The sequence below is a fragment of the Thalassophryne amazonica genome, chromosome 14, assembly GCF_902500255.1.
Source record: "Thalassophryne amazonica chromosome 14, fThaAma1.1, whole genome shotgun sequence".
NCBI lineage: Eukaryota > Metazoa > Chordata > Actinopteri > Batrachoidiformes > Batrachoididae > Thalassophryne > Thalassophryne amazonica.
This window is the reverse complement of record NC_047116.1, coordinates 29,089,338-29,102,258: the sequence shown is the minus strand read 5'-3', so window position 1 is coordinate 29,102,258 and position 12,921 is coordinate 29,089,338. Positions and strand designations below refer to the sequence as shown.

The 12,921-nt window shown below is 42.4% G+C and overlaps 2 protein-coding genes across 4 annotated transcripts in view; one reads left to right on the top strand and one right to left on the bottom strand.

Annotated features, from left to right (window-relative positions):
* itga6a (integrin, alpha 6a) overlaps window positions 1-3,337 on the top strand; it is a 40,093-nt gene extending 36,756 nt beyond the window's left edge. Inside the window, exons 22-26 of one of the 2 annotated variants that reach the window (XM_034185942.1) lie at window positions 681-797; window positions 886-984; window positions 1,059-1,184; window positions 1,901-2,035; window positions 2,258-3,337. In XM_034185942.1, the coding sequence (XP_034041833.1) occupies window positions 681-797; window positions 886-984; window positions 1,059-1,184; window positions 1,901-2,008 (450 nt within the window). In that variant the 3' untranslated portion in view covers window positions 2,009-2,035; window positions 2,258-3,337. The remainder of the gene's footprint in view (window positions 1-680; window positions 798-885; window positions 985-1,058; window positions 1,185-1,900; window positions 2,036-2,257) is intronic. The other variant, XM_034185941.1, reaches the window with a different exon arrangement.
* Window positions 3,338-5,408: 2,071 nt separating this feature from the next.
* On the bottom strand, window positions 5,409-9,359 carry nup62l (nucleoporin 62 like). 2 transcript variants are annotated; one of them, XM_034185946.1, is made up of 3 exons: window positions 8,912-9,359; window positions 7,219-8,863; window positions 5,409-5,921 (listed from the first exon to the last, which is right to left on the bottom strand). In XM_034185946.1, exons 1-3 carry the CDS (start codon window positions 9,106-9,108, stop codon window positions 5,763-5,765), a joined length of 2,001 nt encoding a protein of 666 aa, XP_034041837.1. In that variant the 5' UTR covers window positions 9,109-9,359; the 3' UTR covers window positions 5,409-5,762. The 2 variants fall into 2 exon arrangements, with proteins under 2 accessions (XP_034041837.1, XP_034041836.1); XM_034185945.1 differs by having other exon boundaries at window positions 7,219-9,359.
* Between the last annotated feature and the right edge of the window lie 3,562 nt (window positions 9,360-12,921).

Sequence of the window (12,921 nt, the reverse complement as noted above, 5' to 3'; positions counted from 1 at the left end):
AGGATTAATAAATGGAATAGTTTTGACTGTGTTGTGTGCTTGGTTTGCAAAGTAAAGGTTAAACAATATCAGCATCCATTGGATTCTATGACATGTGACATATGCTACCCTGTAACATGATAACTAAGCATGATAGTGAGTCCCTTCGGCTGCTCCCTTGTTTGCACTTGGGGTCGCCACAGCAAATCCAAGGTGGATCTGCATGTTGAATTGGCACAAGTTTTACGCCGGATGCCCTTCCTGACGCAACTCCACATTGCATGGAGAAATGTGGCAGGGGTGGGATTTGAACCCGGAACCTTCTGAACTGAAACCAAGCACATTAACCACTTGTCCACCACCCCTTCATGATAACTAAGCATGATACATGATGCAAACTATTCATTTTAAAACCATATTCACCCAACTAATAATTTGCATCACTTTTTACCAAAACTGGAGCAACTTTAACTTTTGACCCCTGTACAAACTGAAATTGACCTTTCTCAGTGTTCTTGCTGTTTTTACCCCATAACTCCAGACCATTCATTCACAGATAGTCCAAACTATACCTTTTTGGAATCTTTAACTGGACAAATGTCACCCTGAAATTTGGGAAATTAAGTGAATTTCTTACTATTTTCTAGCATTTTAATTATCCAGGTTAATCAAGATGATGTTGGTGTCTTTCTTCTTCACAGATCTGTGGGAATGGGTTTGATGCCAAATGTGTGGTGCTCAAGTGCCCCCTACAGGGACTGGACAGTACAGCAGTTATTACACTGAGATCTCGCCTGTGGAATTCAACCTTTATTGAGGTAGCGAGTGTGTTGTAATTCTTGTTGTCCTGCTGACACAGATGCCTGTGCGATTCCAGCTGACCGTCTCAACTTATTTTTGACACAGAATTACGCCTCGCTCAGCTACGTTGACATATTTGTGAGAGCCTCACTCATGCTGGATGATCCTGCTGAAAACATGATCCTGAGAAACGCTGCAACTGACGTACGTAGCTCCACAGCTGAGTTCTTCTTATTCGGATTCCGTCCTAAATCACGCTAGTTGTGCGTTTGCCACAGGTGAGAGTGACGGTGTTTCCAGATAAGGCTGTATCGCAGTATGGCGGCATCCCGTGGTGGATCATTCTGGTGGCTGTTCTTGCAGGCATCTTGATGTTGGCGTTGTTGGTGTTTCTTCTCTGGAAGGTGAGCGCAGACTTTTTTTTGTGTTCAGATTCAGCGCCCCAAAATGACACTAAATCAGTTCTCAAAGTGCATGCAAGAATTTTTCTCTTTTTTTGACCAGTGTTATTGGTGAACTTGAATGTTTAAAAGTGCATAGTAGAGAATCTTGAATCTTTGACTGGACTGGGTTACTCATGTCCAGTCCAGTCAAAGATTCAAGCTTCTCTACTATGGAAACCACCTGGACAACTGAGAGCCTACACAGAAACGTTTAAAAGTGCACATAACACTTTCTCTACATGCCTGAAACAAATTGAGGGTGTGACATCGTTACACTTTCTGACCCCTTTTGATCTAGTTGGTACGATGGGGTGATATAAACCTGTATGTTCTAAAATGAATAAATATATAAGTAGTTGGCTGTATTTCTTCAGATAGTTGTACCACTAATGTATCAACTATTATATTACTCTAATATTTTCTAAAGAACTTGTCACAAGCTGTCAGACATGAGTAATGCAGCCACAGATGTGATTGCTAACACTATTTTGATGACTAGTGTTGCTAAAAATGTAAATTCATCCTTTAAAATGTACAAGTCTGCATCCTGGGGGAAAAAAAAAAAAATTTTTAAAGGTGCTTGAAAGTGAAGCATCCTGCAGATGAACACCGAAGTGATACTTTTCCCTGTAAGTGCAGATGGATTTACTTTGTCACTCCTAATAATTCATCCCCAGTGCGGCTTCTTCAAGAGACCACCAAAAGACCAGTACGATGCAGCGTATCACAAGGCAGAGATCCATGTTCAGCCCTCGGACAAAGACAAACTGTTCACCGAGACCTAAAGGCCAAGTTACACTTTCTGAATGATGGTAAAAACTGCTCAAAGCCACTAAATATCTAACAATCAAACCTGATGGGGGGGGGCAATTTAGACACATATTGTACAGAATTAATGGAAAATAAGAAAATGTACATTAAAAAATTGCTCGCAGGTCTGCTATGCTGCTTTCTCCTGCACAATTCCTCTGTCAGACTGAATACAACGAGCGCACGCACTCACAGTATCTAATACTTTGAAAAATATCTGCTTCCACAGTGTGAATTCTTCCAATGCTCAGCGTACGACAGCGTTCCTCGACACCACGCGGTGGGGGTTTAAAAACAAAAATAAAAAGCAGCTCCTCGGTGTACAGATGGAAACATCATCAAGCTGGATCCTTTTGGAAAGAAGCAGCGCATCTCAGCTCGGACTGAAAACGAGAACTACTCCTGAAACGTTTCACTGTCAAGATGGTTTCATAGACTAAAACAGCTTTTTTTGTTTATATGAATCAACTGAACTGTTTACAACTTGTAAAATTGGTAAACCCTATGCTGAAGTTTTTTTTTTTAATAATCCTCAATTATTTGGGCCCAAATCATATCTTTGCATTTTTGTACATACCGGTAACTACGTGCACACTGTATATTTAATTTTATTATAAAAAAGTTTCATATGTCCAAAACTTTTTGTGCAGAAAAAAAAGCTTCATAACTTTTATATTGTGTACATTCTCTCACCAAAACTTTTGTAAAAACAAATCAGCATTTCTAAAATCTACAGAAGGGAGGTACAATCAGCTGAGTGTAACACTACTGTTTATGCACAAAAACGTGGTGTAGTTTAACTCTCTTTGGAAGTATTTAGGTACATTAGTACGCAAAAACAAAGCAGCCAACAAGATGTGAAGCTAATGTAAAATTTTGTCACCGTTTGTGGCGTTCAGGTAGCATCCACTGTACTGTAGCTTATCACTGACAGCCGCCGTCTTTCCACGTCAACGATTCAGAGAAGATGGCGAGAAGCAGCTGTAATCACTTTTTTTAAAGCTGTAATTCAAAGTGAATGTTTTTGATTTGTTAACGTTCAAATATAGTATTATGTCTGAAACACACCAGGTGTGTGGTGAGCGTGTTGCGTGCTGGTTTTCAGGTCAGCGGTCGTGTTAACAGGGTACAGCGGGTACACCGCCTTTACGAAAGGAGCATCTCTGAAACATTTTCTATCACCACTGCTGCACAACTCGAGGTTCGGGCCAGTGTCAATTTCAAGTGTCACACATGGTGTGCAGCTAAAAGTACACAAAGAAATTATCTAATTTTGACATACCACCACAGACATGTAAACAATATTTTTTCAAGCTATTTCAGCGACTGAAAAGTCACAGCTGCTACCTGCTTACAATTTTCTGGTCGGTTTTCCCCCCCAGATGATCCGCAATACAGCGCCCTCCAAAAGTACTGGAACACTTGGTATTGCACACATTCTACACTCAACAAAAATATAAACACAACACTTTTGGTTTTGCTCCCATTTTGTATGAGATGAACTCAAAGATCTAAAACTTTTTCCACATACACAATATCACCATTTCCCTCAAATATTGTTCACAAACCAGTCTAAATCTGTGATAGTGAGCACTTCTCCTTTGCTGAGATAATCCATCCCACCTCACAGGTGTGCCATATCAAGATGCTGATTAGACCCCATGATTAGTGCACAGGTGTGCCTTAGACTGTCCACAATAAAAGGCCACTCTGAAAGGTGCAGTTTTATCACACAGCACAATGCCACAGATATAAGATTTGAGGGAGCGTGCAATTGACATGCTGACAGCAGGAATGTCAACTAGAGCTGTTGCTCGTGTATTGAATGTTCATTTCTCTACCATAAGCCGTCTCCAGAGGCATTTCAGAGAATTTGGCAGTACATCCAACCAGCCTCACAACCGCAGACCACGTGTAACCACACCAGCCCAGGACCTCCACATCCAGCATGTTCACCTCCAAGATCGTCTGAGACCAGCCACTCGGACAGCTGCTGAAACAATCGGTTTGCATAACCAAAGAATTTCTGCACAAACTGTCAGAAACCATCTCAAGGAAGCTCATCTGCATGCTCGTCGTCCTCATCGGGGTCTCGACCTGACTCCAGTTCGTCGTCGTAACCGACTTGAGTGGGCAAATGCTCACATTCGCTGGCGTTTGGCACATTGGAAAGGTGTTCTCTTCACGGATGAATCCCGGTTCACACTGTCCAGGGCAGATGGCAGACAGTGTGTGTGGCGTCGTGTGGGTGAGCGGTTTTCTGATGTCAATGTTGTGGATCGAGTGGCCCATGGTGGCGGTGGGGTTATGGTATGGGCAGGCATCTGTTATGGACGAAGAACACAGGTGCATTTTATTGATGGCATTTTGAATGCACAGAGATACCGTGACGAGATCCTGAGGCCCATTGTTGTGCCATACATCCAAGAACATCACCTCATGTTGCAGCAGGATAATGCACGGCCCCATGTTGCAAGGATCTGTACACAATTCTTGGAAGCTGAAAATGTCCCAGTTCTTGCATGGCCGGCATACTCACCGGAAATGTCACCCATTGAGCATGTTTGGGATGCTCTGGACCGGCGTATACGACAGCGTGTACCAGTTCCTGCCAATATCCAGCAACTTCACACAGCCATTGAAGAGGAGTGGACCAACATTCCAAAGGCCACAATTGACAACCTGATCAACTCTATGTGAAGGAGATGTGTTGCACTGCATGAGGCAAATGGTGGTCACACCAGATACTGACTGGTATCCCCCCCCAATAAAACAAAACTGCACCTTTCAGAGTGGCCTTTTATTGTGGACAGTCTAAGGCACACCTGTGCACTAATCATGGTGTCTAATCAGCATCTTGATATGGCACACCTGTGAGGTGGGATGGATTATCTCAGCAAAGGAGAGCAAATGTTTATGCCATTTAAAATACAATAAATAAATAAAAAATAAAAATCTAAAGTTATCCTTATATCCTTGGCCCCTTTGGTATAACACATTTTATTAATCAGTTTTATTACCAGTTTTCTTCAAACAAGTCAGGGGATGGATACATGAACATTCCCAAGTCACTGAATATGTCTTGGACTTTATTTACATCAATTATGAAGAAATACAAAGAGTACTTTGTGGTAACTCTGTGTCGAGTATATAGTTCTCAAAAACTGAGTGACTGTGCGAGAAGGAGAATAGTGAGGTAAGCCAGGTTGTCCGGGTGGCTTTCCTCACTCTGTTTCTTGCGCGGTCTTCCAATATTTTTGGAGGGCACTGTACACACCCATGAGCAGCAGCAGTTGAGTGACTCACCCACCACACACACATACATAACACATCTGGTGTAAAGCAGCTGTTTGTGCCTGCATGTACTTTTTTATGTTTAAATGAACAATTATAACAGTTTTGTCTTAAATGTACAAGAAGGTTTGCAAACTGTCTGAACCACTGCCACTGAAATAAATGGTGTTTTTTTTTTTTTTTTTTAAAACTAAACAGAGCCAAAGCTTTATTTGATCAAACTTTCTGAACATTTACAGCACGTTTCACTTTTGGTCAAAGAAAAGTGTTATACAATATTTTATAAAACTACTGAAAATATCCATTTTTATGGAGGCAAACAATCACACGAGCTTAAACATGACAGCAACTGTAAATCAAATGCATGCACACCCACATAACGACTTTCAAATGTGAATGTGTGACATGAATGTGAGTGGATGCATTTACTGCAGATCAGTCGAAGGTTAAACGAAAGGTTTTCTCCTGCTCCTTGCGCTGGTTGTCACACAGTTTGGACACGTCCTCCACTCGTCTCTGCAGAAGAACTGAATTCTGATCGATCCACTGAAGTGAGTCCATGTGGGCGTTGAGGATTTTGCAGATCTGCTGCAGCTGAGGATTAAAAGACGAGATGGTGTTAATTTAACTGACACTGTACGGTCAGGCCCATAAGTACTTGGACAGTGGCAATCTGCCTGTGTTCCACGAGATGTGTTTGTAGTGTAGCAGGAATCTGTCCAGCCCTCACTACGTCACACACGGTGAATGAATGAATGCATGCATGCATAATGTGGTGAGCTAAGCTTCCTTATGAACTGCCACAGTGGCAAATATTTAAAAAGAAAATTCTGCCAGTGCTATGAGCGAAAATTATGACTCCTGTCTGTTTGTGGTTTGTACAGTTCAAACATTTTCTCTATGTGTTCAACCTTCACAAAAATGTCCAACTACAGACGCCACTGCCTACTCAACAGAAATAAATAATTCATTGCAAACGTTAGGCATATTTAACAGTTTCCTCTGCTTGTGTTCTTAAGAATAAATCAGTCTCCATGAATAACAGGTGACCCAGTTTCACACAATGAACATAAAATACTTTGAAAGATACTGTGAATCATTGACACACTCAAATGTATCTTCATGTGAAGACTGCAATAAATTTCATGAAAAGTGGAATAAAACTTGATTCTATAATGTAAATAGCATTACGTTATTTTAAAAATTTTAAATCTTGCACAATATTTGGGCAGCAGGGTCACTTATTATGTTGCCTCACAGCAAGAAGGTCCTGGGATTGATTCCCACTTGGTCCTTTCTGTGTGGCGTTTGAATGTTTTCCCAGTGTTTGGCTGGGTTCCCTCCTCTGTGTCTCTAAACTGACTGCTGGTGTGAAAGTGTGAACACGTTTGGCCCTGCGATAGACTGGCATCCTGACCAACGGATAGGCTCCAGCTCCCCTGTGATCCTTAACTGGAATAAGTGGGTTTATATGCCTGAATAGATCCTCGTCAATTGATTGGTGGTTTGTATGTTATATGATTTGGATTATTTATACCATTTGCCATTGTGTTGTTCCACTGACTGTGCAATTTGGTTCTATACGTTTTGTGCTATTGCACTCTGCAACACTAGCAGCGACAGCGCTTCGCTTAAAAACAAACATAACTCCTGTAACTCCTTTGTAGTTGTCATGGGTGTCTTGGTGGCTTCCCACCTTGTCGCAAGATCACTCAGATTTTGAGAACTGTCTACTGCAGGCAAATCTACTGCAGTACCATATGGTTTGTATTTCTGAACGACTGATGTAAATGAAGTCAAAGACATATTTAGTGACTCAGAAATACGCATCCAACCCAGATGTCATCTCAAGAATATTATCAAGAGATGTTTGCTGATTGTGTCATCTTACCGGATCACTAGTATCTGCGGGGCCGCTGGATGTGTTCAGGTGCTCGATGATCTCCTTCAAGTCCTGAGACATCCTTTTGAGCTGCGCATCCACGTTCTCAGCCAGCTTGTACGTTCTCTCACGCTCCTCGTCTGCGTTCTGCATGTAGACGGTGCCGCTCTGCTCCCTGACTGACTCCTCCAGCGGGAGGAGCAAGTCCTCCAGCTCTTTCTGTTGAGACAAGATGAAATCCAGCTCCTGGTTCAGCCTCCTCTGGTCCAGCTTCACCTTCTCCATCTCCTTGTGCAGTGCTGTGATCTTGTCACCGTTCTCCACCAGCAAACGGTCCCAAGCGTTCACCTGAGTTGCCTGCTGCAAGAAATGGCGCTCTTGGTCCTCCAGCTCCAGGCTCCACTTGTTAATGAGACCCTCCAGCTGGGCGTAGGTCATTACCGACGGAGCGGTGGATGTAGGTATGATGCTGGTCGTCACAGTCGTGGTAATCGTGGTGGCTGCAGGTTTGAATCCCAGAGAAAAGCCTGATGTGGAAGCGCTTGTTGCCGCTGATGTTGTAGCAGGAGCAGTGGTGGTGGTGGTAGCAGCTCCCAGGGGTTTTAGTGAAAACGCCAGACCGCTACTAGCCATTGTGGTGGTTGTGGCAATAGTGGTACTTGCTGAGGATGAAGTGGCACCCAAAATGAAGCCGGTGCCCAATGTGGTGGTGGCCGCAGTAGCCGTGGACACTGGGAGAGAAAAGAGAGACTCAACTCCACCTTGGGCCGCCTGAGTTGACACAGGAGGAGCTGGAGTTAGTGATGGTTTCACTCCAAAGCTGAGCCCTCCACTTTGGACTGTTGTGGCTGCAGAGGTTGAGGCTGGCTGGGACAAGGTGAGGGTGGAGGAAGGGGTGCTGCCGCCAAAGATGAAGCTCCCCCCAGAGGATGCAGTGTTGACTGCTGGTGTGGTCACCTGGACCTTGGCAGCGCCAAAGCTAAAGCCTCCAAATGACAGGCCGGTGGACGTGGTTGTCGCTGGTGGTGCTGCTGCTGCTGTTGTTGTTGTTGCTGCAGCAGCAGCAGACTGGACCTGAGATTGAAGCGGATTCCCAAAGCTGAAGCCGCCACCTGCAGGAGCAGACGCCGTGGTCTGCGTGGAAAACCCAGCGCCCAGGGTGAAGCCCGTCCCAGAGGATGGTGTGGAGCCTAAGGTCAGCCCTGAAGTGGTGGTCTGGGGGGTTGAGCCCAAACTAAAGGTGGTGGTGGTAGGAGTCCCAAAGGAGAAGCCACCAGTGGCCGATATGGTCTTCACTGGGGTTCCGAAGCTGAATGTTCCAGCAGGGTTGGTACTGAGAGTCCCGGCTTGATTTGTACCCAAATTCCCAGCAGGGTTAGTACCAAAAGTACTCGCAGGGTTGGTAGTACCAAAAGTACTCGCAGGGTTGGTAGTACCAAAAGTACTCGCAGGGTTGGTACTACCAAAAGTACTCGCAGGGTTGGTACTACCAAAAGTACTCGCAGGGTTGGTACTACCAAAAGTACTCGCAGGGTTGGTACTACCAAAAGTACTCGCAGGGTTGGTACTACCAAAAGTACTCGCAGGGTTGGCTCCAAAAGTACTCGCAGGGTTGGCTCCAAAAGTACTCGAAGGGTTTGTCCCAAAGGTACTGGCAGTGTTAGTTCCAAAGGTACTTGAAGGGTTTGTCCCAAAAGTACTAGCGGGGTTAGCTCCAAAAGTAGCCGTCGCGTTGGTGTTGTTCTGCGGGTTCGTGACGAAGGTGAAGCCTCCACCGGAGGCTGCAGGCGCGGAGCTCGTCATGCTGAAGCCGGTGACGGGAGCCGTCGCTGTAGTCTTCTGGTTTCCGAAAGTAAAGCCTGTGGTGTTGACTTGACTGAAGTTAAAACCGCCACTCATTCTCCTTTTTTTTTTTTCCAAAAACACAACTCACGTTCAAGATGGACACTTCCGGCGCGGAGTCCTACGTAGCTTTTGGCGGGCCAACAAAACCTTCAGAAAACGGATTGATTTGAAATTACTTTCGGACTTTAACATCAAATACGATCATTAATTGTTTGGTAGCATTGCGTTAAACGAGATAACGATTTTTAAAAATGCGTATGGCCGAGAACGTTACCCGGAAACTGTGGCACATTTCGAACAGGCATGTCAGTGGACAACATTGTTGCCAGATCTTGCGAGGCAAATAAGGAACCACATCTGCAAAATAAGCCTAATATTATTATATTGCAGATATTAACATAATTATTACAAAATATGATATGTAATATTATTGACTCTTGCGGCCTGAATTTTATTAAGAGCACATTAAACTGAAACAATCAGTAGGTTGAAAAGAAAAAGTAATTTCTTTTACTTAAAAACAAACAATATTTTGGTTACAATTTTTTATATATATGCATGTTGATTTGGCACAAGTTTTTTTGCTGGATGCCCTTCCTGAAGTACCTCTGTATTATATGGTGAATGGGCACTGGTGGCCTTGAACCGAGAACCTTGTAATCTAGAAAAAAGTACTAATATATAGATTTATAATACATTAGGACAACATGTAGCAGCTCTTGATATGTATATACATGATTTTAGTCATCATCTGTAATAACAGATAGAAAACATTGTAAAAAAAAATACATTATTTGACTGACTGATTTTATTGAGCCTCCAATAGGAGAGAATTAAAAATCATGTACATTATAAAATCATAAAATAGTCCAACAGATGCACAATACATAGATGAGAGAAAAATAAGACATTAACTAAAGTGATAACACTAACATATTAAGAACAGTACGATCATAAAGGTTAAAACCTACTAAAGGTTGCTGCACAAAGTCTGTCATTAACCAGGAAACAATTCTTGATTTTACGTTTACAATCACTGGTATACCTACAATCTAATATGTATTTAACGAGATAGTCCATAATTTCGGCATGTTTGACTAGCACTGGTGATTAAATTACTCTGACTAGAATTGTCACATAAGTGTAAATACAACAAATAAGTATAAAAACTAGCTGCCTGTTAACCAGGTCTAAAAATATTACTCAACACGTTCATATTAGAAATTTATTAATCCCTTGGAAAGACTTCCTCAAGGAAATTGAGGTTCTAACAGCATTGGATAGTAGCACACAGGGTAAGAAGCACACAGAGTATCAAAAGTAAAGTAAAAAAAATATTTGCAAAATAGAAATAATATCAGAAATACTGCACGCTACTGGCTACTACTGTTCCTCTCCTTCCCCTCCTCTGTCTTCCTGTTACTCCTCCTCCCCCTGAGTGAGGGGTTGTACAGTCTGATGGCCTGAGGGACAGTTGTTTTTCAGTCTGTTGGTCCTGCACTTGGGAAGGAGCAGTCTGTGGCTGAAGGGGCTCCTCTGGTTGCTGATGACAGTGTGCAGAGGGTGACTGGCATCATCCAAAATGTCCAGCACTTTGTCCAGTGTTCTCTTCTCTGCCACCATCACCAGAGTGTCCAGCTTCATGCCAACCAGAGAGCCAGCCCATCTGATCAGTTTGTTCAGCCTGGATGTGTCCTTCTTGGATGTGCTGCTCCCCTACCCCCACACACCACAGTATAAAAGAGGATGCTGGCTACCACGTACTGGTAGAACATCCACCAGAGTTTTCCTGATTTCAGATGTTAAGCAACCGCAGCCTCCTCAGGATGTACAGCCTACTCTGTCCCTTCCTGTACAGATGGTGGGTGTGGGTTGTCCAGTCCAGTTTGCTGTCCAGCCACAGCCTGAGGTACTTGTAGGAATCCACAGCCTCCACAGCTTCCTTGATCAGAATTGGTCGAGATCTTAATCTGGACTTCCCAAAGTCACTGACCAGCTCCTTTGTCTTTGAGGTTTTGTAAATGGTTTGTGTGGCACCAGACAGCAAAGTCCTTCACTCGGCTCCTGTACTCCTCCTCTCTGACATCCCTGATTCATCCAACAATGGCTGTGTCATCTACGAACTTCTGAATGTGACAGAGCTCAGAGTTGCAGCAGACGTCCGAGGTGTACAGGGTGAAGACACTAAGTCAACACTAGCCTAATTGCCGTGTTGCAGTCTGAACTGCAGTTTGTCTTACAAAGTCTGACACCTTTTAAGGCATAAAATGCACCTCTATATGCACCCGGTTATCAACATGACTACTGATTTGACAACATCAGTTTCTACCAAGGGAACATCATTTATGTACCACATAGATAATGGTGAGAGAGTACATTTGCTGAAAATTCAACACTGTTTTAACTGTGTTAAGCCTCACTCCATGATCTACTATATCTGTTGAGTATATCAATGACATTCTGCAAGCCAGTTGCAGTCAAACTTGTCAATAACAGATCATCTGCATAGAAGAATTCATTATAACTAAGTCCCTAAGTCACTGTAAAACAAATTAAATAAACTTGGTGAGGACAGTCCTCCTTGTCTCTCATGAACACTGATAGATGGTGTAATATTGCCACCCTACTTCACTTGCACAGTGAGGCAAGAATACCGATCTTCCAACAATGTTCCCTGATCCTGCCAAATGCTTTCCTGCACAAATAAAATATTTATTTAAAAAACATTGAATTGCTTACCTTATTAAATACAGACTTGGAAATTCTGAAAGTGGTGGAATGTGGGGGTTTGAAGGGGCTTATTATTATTATTATTATTATTATTGTTGTTGTTATTATTATTATTGATGTGGCGATAATATCACAATAATAATAGCATGTAAAAAAGAAGGCGGTTACCAGAAAAAACTAAAAAAAAAAACAAGCAACCCGTGACTCACTATTTAATAATAACTAAAAAACAAACAAAAACATAAACAAAAACCAACTCGCGTATTATAAGCGGATTGGGCAACTGTAAAAGTGAGTGACGTCAAAGGATTAGGACCCAATATGCAGGTTTATTTTGCCCTGGGTTTTGTCTGTCAGAATATTTTATACCAGACTCTTTGTAGTTTCCAATCCACATTTTTATTCATAAATTTGATTTATTTGGCAATGAAATACAAAATACATACATACAAGATATAAAATTGCCGAGGATAACACAAAAAAGCATAAACACATTTCCATTGTGGTCCTCGAGAAAAAAAAAAAAAAATAATAGTAAACAAAATCCTGATGACTATCACCTAAAAGTTTAGACATAAAAAATCCTTAACACTTTTCTTAAAAACATCGTTAGTCCTTAACAATTTAACAGAAACAGGGAGATCATTCCATAATTTAACACCTGTATGACTAAAAGATTTCTTACTGAAACTACCAACATGATTAACAATGAAAGATGCCTGACTATTTCTGGTACGGTTAATGCGGAGTTTAAAGTTGTTATTGTGTAAATTGTGGTTGGAAGGTTCCAGATCACCCACTGAACGCTCAAAATGTCATCTTTTTTTTCTTCTTTCTGCTCAAAATTTCATCGTATCCCTACAAACAAACGCCGGTGATCGTCACTTCTTTGGCAGAGGTAACGCAGAATGACAATAAGCGAGACAAGAAATTGCCGGCAGAAGATCAGTTCACACTCGTTTGACTCGTTCATTTACAATGAACATCATTTTGAAAAACTGATCGCAGATCAGTAGAATTAGAGCGTTTGATAGTGAATCGCCCCCTAGCGTTGAAAGCGCATAATGTGAACTGCCTTGCAGATCCAGCTACAGGGCGAGCGGCGTTTCTAAACAAAGACGTGAAGCAGCCACGTTT